At 41.8% G+C, this 9,012-nt stretch overlaps 1 protein-coding gene across 1 annotated transcript; it reads right to left on the bottom strand.

Moving 5' to 3' along the window:
- Nucleotides 1-4,883: 4,883 nt before the first annotated feature.
- Nucleotides 4,884-7,790, bottom strand: LOC110533540 (frizzled-9). Its single transcript, XM_021617865.3, has one exon. It carries the CDS (start codon nucleotides 7,184-7,186, stop codon nucleotides 5,432-5,434), a length of 1,755 nt encoding a protein of 584 aa, XP_021473540.1. The 5' UTR covers nucleotides 7,187-7,790; the 3' UTR covers nucleotides 4,884-5,431.
- Nucleotides 7,791-9,012: the final 1,222 nt, after the last annotated feature.

Raw genomic sequence — 9,012 nt, 5'->3', positions numbered from 1 at the left:
AGGGCGTGGACACCACACTTGAACACACTTAACAAGATAGAGGATAAAGGGAGTTTTGTTGATGCTAAGAACAGAACGTATACATTTTTAAATAACATTCTTAAAACGTTCTTTGAACATTAGTTTTCTTGTGTTTTTTAATTAAAACGATTTTTTAAAGCTCCCACCCAGTTTTTTAGTTACATGATGTATATTAAAGTAACAAAAATGATACTTTATGTATAATACATCACTGTGTGTTTATTTAAAAAAATATATATAACTCCAAAATATATTTTTTATTTCCCTGAGCCTCCTTGGGCTACTGAAATGCTCCGTCTGATTGTGGGCATTAGGAATCCAAATTTAATATGAAATTTGATATTTACATACACTGCCTGATTGGCTGACAGGATGGTCTAGAGCCCACCCTCTTACCCGTTCAAAAAACAACAACAAAGGCACATGGTATTCAACTTGTCAGTTGGACCCTTGAAGCAACAAACTTTCATAGGTGTGTAGGCAACTTTTTGTCATCAAAACAAAAGGCATGCATAATGCACCTTCATTTGCTATATCATTGTTGTACTGTTTTCAATAGGTCACCATTAGATTTACATTTAACATGTCATTTAGCAGAAGCTCTTTTCCAGAGCGACATACAGTTAGTGCATTCATCTTAAGATTGCTAGGTGGGACAACCACATATCACAGTCATAGTAAGTACATTTTTCCCGATAAAGTATATTTTAGCAAAGTCAGAGCTAGTGGGGGTCAAGTGCAAGTGTTAGTTCACGAAAGGCAGAAGTTGCAGGACCAGAACAGCCTGTTTGCAAGGTGGACCATCCTGGCCTACACCCTGTCTGCCGTCTATTCATTGCACAGTTAGCAATTCTAAGTATACTTAGTGTAACGAATAAGCAAGTGCAATCAGTGAGTTTAATTGGAACAAGCATAGCGTTACTACACAAACAGGCATTGTGTCGCAACATGAAAACGGAAACAATACTGTCTGATTGGTATACAACAGAGTTCTAAATGAAAGGGAAGTAATCAGGGTAGTGATGAAGTCCAGGCTTGCCTAATGAAGGGGTGCAGGTGTGCGTAATGATGGTTGCCTGGTGTGCGTAATGATTGGTTGTCAGGACCGGTGGTTAGTAGACCGGCGACGTCAAGCGCAGGAGCGGGAGTAGACGTGACACTTAGTATTGCTTGATGTATTAGGCTTCTGAGACGCAATGGTCAATAGTATAATCTTCAGTATCATCACAAAGTCTGTTTCACCATTTTGTGAAAAATACTTTGTGGCGATATTGGAGATTATAACTTATTTAAATGTTTCTAATGACTAAACACTCATATAAATAAAGCAACCAGACTCCCTGCTCTGCTGATGAGTATTTTCATCCCCTCATACAGGAGTAATAAATGATAAAGGTCTAGTGCACTAATTTGATGGAATTCTACTTTCTTCATAATTATTTTCATTTTTTAATTGTGGTTTATCAGGTGCTGGAGTACCCTCAGCACCCCTACTTCCCGTGGCTATGGGTGCCACACAAGCAAACCACATCATATTCTCATTTCTATCTTTCCTGTAACAAAGCCAATAATTTATAGAGTAGTCCTCAAGTACATTGACGTTTCACTATTTCTGTTCTGACAATCAGCCAAATGTTAGCTTTGTCTTTGATCTGTTTGTGCTATATAGCCAACTCCTATGTATAGCCAAGCCAACTGCTATGGTAACACAACATGACAACCATCATACATTAGAAGTTAGAAAGACAGCATAAACAGATCTGGGACCAGGCTATAGCTTTTCTACAACCTGCACCAACAGCTTGGTATGTACAGCAACCACCACCAGCATAAACCTAGGAGGGTTAGGAGGGAACCAGTTCAGCTGCTTCTCTGCCAGTCGATGTTTACCTGTGTGTCCTGTCTGTGTGTGTCTCATACTCTTCATCCTAGTCTTCACCAAGTAGCTCCTAGTAGCATCTTCCTCTTAAGTCCATGACCTCATGGTCCTCATCCTGCATTTCTCAGCGATGACCCTTTAGCACATAAGAAAGGGGATCATGAAAGGAAGGGACTTGTGGAGCTACAAGTTATCAACCTGTTGGCAAGGTGACAAAGTTCAATTTTATAATCCTAGTTTTCACTCTCACATTTGAAAATATGTAACATAATTTAATATCTGATAGTTCATAACTGAAATAATATGACAATGTATGCCTGTAGCAAAGTCAAACCAGCTAGACATCCAGCCTGAGCTTTCATAAGTCATATGATCTATCATAAGGGTTATACATTCATTATTGCATTCAACATCCAGAAGGCTTACTATTTTAGGAATCATATCAGATAAATATACACCTAATGAGATATCTCGCTAGCTAATAATAAGAGCTACCCTCTTTCTTTTTTCTGGCTGGAAAGCTAGTAACTACAAATCTAATCACACGGCAGTATTTTTATTTTAAAAACATTTTTTTACCTTTATTTAACTTGGCATGTCAGTTAAGAACAAATTCTTATTTACAATGACGGCCTACCCCAGCCAAACCCAGACGACGCTGGGCCAATTGTGCGCCGCCTTATGGGACTCCCAATCATGGCCAGATGTGATACAACCTGGATTCGAACCAGGGACTGTAGTGACGCCTCTTGCACTGAGATTAGTCCACTGCATCACTTGTTTTTAGCTCTAATACCTAATGACAAATACTCCTTAAATTGTCAATTTGAGCATTTTATTTTGTACAGTCATCAAAGAAAACACAATACACATGCTAAATCAAGAAGGATACCATGGTCCGTTTTGGGTGAATGACTGACTGCAGCTTTAACAAGTCAACAGGCTAGCTACCATTGGTAGCTAGCAATCTAGCTATCATTATTTGAGGATACACTATAGTTGGCCTGGAAATATGATGACATTGCTAAAGTAGGCAAGCAATTAGTAGGACATAACTTTGCCATCATTATCATGTCATCAAATTTACTTTAGAGAGATAGCAATTGTCATAACTAGAAAAGTTTGCAATGCTATCTTTAGCTAGCTAAAATCCGGTTCTGTCCCTCAATCTTAGCTAGCTAGCTAAAATTATTTGCCATCTTAAGTCAATTTGGTGACATCACAGTAATGACAAAAGGTTGTCCTACTAATGATTTGCCTCCTTTAGAAATGTCATAGTTTTTCCAAGTCACTATAATGCACTTTAAACTAAATCTTCATCAGTGCATGGTGACTCAGAGAATGCCATTGAGTAACTAGTAGAACATTCATTCAGGCATCAGACCTCACAAGAACATTCAAAACAATATTGTGACGAAGCATCCAACCCATGAATAGCATGTCTTTCACTTATAATTGAACATAACTATCCATCTAGACACTTACTTCATGAATGGTTGCTGTTGCTGCCGATTTCAAGATCCATGCGATGCTTGATGGAGCTGCTGGGAAATCCACATGTGTACCAAGCTCTTACCAAGCTCTAAGAAACATATGGTTCTCAGAACATTTTGTGCTAGCTGGGAAGTGTTTATGCATGTCACCCATTTAGAAACTTGAAAGCTGGCACACATTAATTTCGCTTTATTGTGACTGGTACATGTGGTTTACATACCACAGAGGGGTCCCAATGTGCAGCTCCAAGACAAACCCAGCTTTTTATGGTGAAATGTAACAGTGGTTTCAGCTCCACGGGGAGACGTGCTGACAAGCCATGGACAATGTCTGCGCAGGCAGGACGCAGGCACCAGCAACAGGGAAGAGAGGATGATAAAAACATAATGTCCCTATTTAAGGATAGGCTGGTGGACTGGACCAGCCCAAAATGTAAATATCATCATTGTTAAGGCCTAATGTGAAATGATGAGGTATTAATGGGTCTGCAGCAGAGTAGCAGACATCTGCTATTCTGTACCTATTCAACAAGGATAATGCCATGTATTCTTTAGCTTTATAAAGGCTGAACTTTTGAAAAGCGTGACATTTTAACTGCCTGTGTGTTATATTTGGGAAACGCAGAGAAAAATGTCCTTAAAGGCAGTGTCATGACATCGTTAAAACTCTGTCTCTCTCTTTCCCGCACCATGGAATGCTGTCACCCCATGTAAGTTATTTTTTGCTGGAGATGATGTTTCATTGGAAAACAGAAAGTTCAGCATAGCTTCACAAACACAGGCAGGCAGAGAGGCCTGGAGGCGCTGACTGTTTTCCACCTCAACTGAGGCTGCAGGTTAAAAAAATATTAACGCTTTTGTCAACCGACCACAAATTTGGTACAAGGCTTAACTGTGTGGAACACACAGCTTTTTGTTCGCATTTTACTCAAGCATTTTGTATTCCACAAATGTGACAGAACACTGATGCAATGCAAGGACAGAGTTATACATGAAAGGGCATACAAAATGAACAGCTGATGTCACTTGGGAAAATATGACTAGTTTTGCCAGTGAGAGCTTCGTACTGTAGGTGGCTTCGTACTGTAGGTGGCTTCGTACTGTAGGTGGCTTCGTACTGTAGGTGGCTTCGTACTGTAGGTGGGTCCACAAGGTCATCAAAGTCTACTGAAAAATAAACAAAAATGACTATATGTAGGAATGTCACCCAAACTAATGATATATTTATTTTATTCATACAATATATTCTTGCATCTTAGATCATTATTACCTCACGAAAATGACCACTGTAGAGCTTGTCAATTTGAAGAGGCACTGTAGCAAATCTAAATCAAAATGTTTTTTGGCAAAATGAATATTTTCAAAGCAGTTATTTAAACCAAAACATTTTTATACTATTGTAGAATGTCTTTGCTTTGCTCATGTTTATGACAACTACCCCTAACAAGTTGACATATGTTGTAAAGTAATGGAGAGAGTAAAGTCATCAGTGAAAATATATAAATATGTTTTATTAATGTCAATTTTTCAAAAAAATATTAATTTTCAAAAGGCACTTGTACATCTCAACAGGCCCTATATTCATAACTCCTAACTCTTTAGTACGTGCACTTACATACAATATACAAAAACGTATGAAACACCATGAAGAACTTGCAATTAAATATACAACACAATAAATAAACTTACAGGGAGGGGAGCATAAACCAAATATTGATACATCCATGCCAGTTCTCTTTTGCATTCATATTCAGTTAGTTAAGCAGAAACAACCAATTGTATGGCATGCTATACAATAAATGTTCCCTTTAGAAGCTTATCTGATTCTACTTTTGCACCAAACTGTGTGGTTTAACTGCAAGCAATTTGGATAATGTCCCCAAACGACAGCACAAACACTGTCACTTTCAGGTATTGCTACTCAACGAACATCAGATGCAGTCCAACCTGAGCTTTTCAAATTATCACATAACAAAATAGCCTCCTTTCCCTTTGGCATTGTCTTTACAAAACACTTTGAGAAATGTCACTTGAAGTGTCAGACGTGTGTTGGGCTCTCTATGTAAGAGTCTGTTTTGGACATGTGGAGCACCACGGCTGGGGCCTTATAGTGGCAGTGGGAGCTGCTGCAGCTGACGCTGCCACAGGGCTTCCTGCTAGTCCGCACCGCCAGCTTCCTGTTGCACAGACCCTGCCAGGTCTGCAGGGTCTTGGAGCTCCACACCCACACACCGCTGGTGATGCCCACCACCAGAGACATAAAGATCTTCAGCATGAACACCGCCACGGTGGGCACCGACTCCTCCAGGGAGCAGTCCTCATTCCGGCGTCCAGGGAATGAAACACACTTGCTTTCCAGAACACGGAACTTCCAGTAGTCCATGTTGAGCCGCTCATAGAAGTAGCATATGATGACGCAGGTGGCGGGCACCGTGTACAGGATGGAGAATACACCGATCTTCACCATCAGCTTCTCCAGCTTCTCCGTGTTAGTGCCGCCTGTCTTCATTATCTTGCGGATGTGGAAGAGCGCTACGAAGCCCGTGAGGATGAAGGAGGTGCCAATGACCAGGTAGCAGGACAGAGGGATGAGCACGAAGCCAGTCAGGGCGTTGACATCCATGCTGCCTACGTAGCACAACCCCGTCAGCTCGTCCCCGGCCACCTTCCTCATGGTGAGGATGACTATGGTCTTCATGGCTGGGATGCCCCAGGCAGCCATGTGGAAGTAGCTGCTGTGGGCCTCGATGGCCTCGTGGCCCCACTTCTTACCAGCGGCCAGGAACCAGGTGAGGGTGAGGATGACCCACCAGATGGATGAGGCCATACCAAAGTAGTAAAGGATGAGGAATACGATGGTGCAGCCCGTGGACTCCAGCCCCTCCTGGATGATGTAGAGCTCGCCATTCTCCCGGTCACAGGCGATGTTCTCGGCCCCGGCCACCGAGCGGATGACGAAGGCCACCGAGTAGACATTGTAGCACATGGAGAGGAAGATGATGGGCCGCTCTGGGTACTGGAAGCGCTGCGGGTCCAGCAAGAAGGTGAGGACGGTGAAGGCGGTGGAGACAAAGCAGAGTGTGGACCACACCGCCATCCAGATGAAGGCAAAGTCCTTGTCCTTCTTTGACCAGAACACGTCTACTGCAGAAGAGCAGCGTGGGGCGCACGACTGGCTCTTCTCCACGTACTGGAACTTCTCCGGGTTCTCGCAGGAGCCCAGGCTGGTGCCAGAGCGCCCGCTGGTACCTGAGCTGGGCTGCCTGGGTCTGGGGGGCACCGGGAGCATGCCCTCCCCCTTCTTAGTCTCCTGCTTTGTGTCATTCTCAGGCGCCTCCATGCACAGGGAGTTGGGGTCATTTTTAGTGGGAAGCTTGGAGCAGTCCAGTGAGTCAGGCCAGCCGAAGCTGAACTTCTCCATGATGGGAGAGCACTTTTGCCTGGCCTGCTCACACATTGGTCGGCAGGCAGGAATGGTGGTGGACACTTTGTCAGTGCACATGGGGACGTAGAGGGAGCAGAGGAAAAAGCGCAGGTGAATGTCACAGCCATATTCCACAAGAGGAGAAAACTCATTCAGTTTGATGCTGGCCTCTGCTTGGCTTGCATATTTCATGAAGTTGGGCATTCTTGTCATATTGTAGCCAATGCCCTGGCACATGGGGATGGTGATGGGTTCGCATTTTGCATGTCTGCCTCTCTCTAGATCATAGGCTCCGATCTCCAAGCTGGATGCAACAATAACAAGTTGGCACCACAGTAAAATGGCAATCCTCAAATTAAAAACATCCATGGTGATATCAGGAAAGTGTATGTATCACGAAATACTTAACGTATTAAAACAGAAAATAAAAGTTAAATATTTCATCCCATGAGAAAAATTACTTGGAGGAAAAAAACTGGTGCCCAACGTGTAAATTTCCCCACAGTCACATCTGATGAAAGCATTGTAGCATATCCGTGAGTTCCAAGTTGGCGAGATAACTTTAATACTGATTAAAGTTATCTCCTATGGTCAAACTCCGCAAAACGTTTTTCCTGTGAACAGTATGCGAATTACAAAGGGGAATAAAAATGTGCTTGTTGTTACAGTTCCAAATCCAGTCGATTTTTTTAAAGCACGATATGTTAAACAATGAGTCTATAATATACCACTGGTAGCACGCATATTAAAATATCAAACCAGGCAGTTGAGTTGAACCGTTATTTGCCGTAATAATCCTCGGTAATGTCCTTATTTTCCGAATAGATTTTTAGTTGACAGGCAATTCAGAATCCCATGTTAGTAGGCTCCTGTTTGTAACCACACAAGCGCACAGCACGGAGGGATACTGTCTCGTTTAAAAATAGTCAAGTTGTCCAGCTCTGCCTGTCTTCCTCTCCCTCAATCGCTTGAGTGCATTATCTTTTTCTGTGCTCGCACTCTGCCTCTTCAATAACGGGGCGGGAATTAAGTGACGAGCTTGTGTCGCCCCGCCTAAAAAAACTCATTCTCAAATGACTTTTTCTTACTGGCTTTACACAGAAATTACGAGATGGGAATTCAATCATGGGCCAAATTCATCTCTTGGTCACCTCGGTAATGAATGTAATGATGTAATGAAAGTGCGTATATTACTCCCGGTTAAAAAATATTTTTATCGACATTCCACGCGGTGGCCTTAAGTGAAAATAGCTTAGGTTGTTGTCACAAGCTTAGATTTTGTGCATCCTGGTGGTGAACATTTACTAATATTGAGTGCCAATCAATCTATGGTTCAGTTTATTTTCACCATTAAAATCAATAACAACAATTATATAATCTACATTTCAATTAGTGTCAATAGGAATGTGTGGGACAATTACTTTTTTGGGGACAATAATTATATATATCATAGGCTATGTAATAAGCATGTTCCATAATGCTTATAAAACAACAAGCTTTGGTCAAGCATAAGTAGTCCATCACCTGACCTATGTCTTCATGAAACATGACCTTTCATAACATACAGAGGACATTAGCATTCCGGTCAATATGAAGTATTTTGTACCATGTCTTGTGCTGCTACCATGTTGTGCTGTTGCTATGTTGTGTTGCCACCATTTTGTTGTCATGTTGTGTTGCTACCATGCTGTGTTGTCATGTGTTGTTTCCATGCTATGTGGTTGTCTTAAATCTCTCTTTATGTAGTGTTGTGGTGTCTCTCTTATCGTGATGTGTGTTTTGTCCTATATTTTTTTTGCTTTTTGTTTAAATATAATCCCAGCCTCTGTCCTCATCAAAATAGATTTCAATTAGCATAGAGCCGGAAAAACTAATTTCCTAGGATACTGGGCCATTTCCTATTAACAAGGGGCAGATGATTGCAATCTAAATGTAAATAAGGTGTAAGCTCAATGAAGTTTGAACTTTAATGATGGCTCTTTCTATTTTCTCCGTGTCAGATAGCTGTGTCTCTCTTACTGAGCAGTGACTGTACAACATGGGGTTAACTGGAACAGTTAGAGTTGAAGACCTGATAGGCTATTGTTCCCATCTAGTGGTCACTTTCCACACAGCATCCATCCAAGGTGCATTGCACACATAGAAGAAAGAGGAGTCATAGGCTTCCACTAGTCATTGATCAATTGCTTTAGTTC

Source organism: Oncorhynchus mykiss, chromosome 10, assembly GCF_057628025.1.
Source record: "Oncorhynchus mykiss isolate SJ-2025 chromosome 10, ASM5762802v1, whole genome shotgun sequence".
In the NCBI taxonomy this organism is placed as follows: domain Eukaryota; kingdom Metazoa; phylum Chordata; class Actinopteri; order Salmoniformes; family Salmonidae; genus Oncorhynchus; species Oncorhynchus mykiss.
The sequence above is the reverse complement of the archived record's forward strand: the minus strand, read 5'-3'. Positions and strand labels throughout refer to the sequence as shown.

Bases quoted from the DNA above. Each gene is read 5' to 3' on its own strand.
- LOC110533540 (XM_021617865.3), bottom strand. From the start codon at position 7,186: ATGGATGTTTTTAATTTGAGGATTGCCATTTTACTGTGGTGCCAACTT.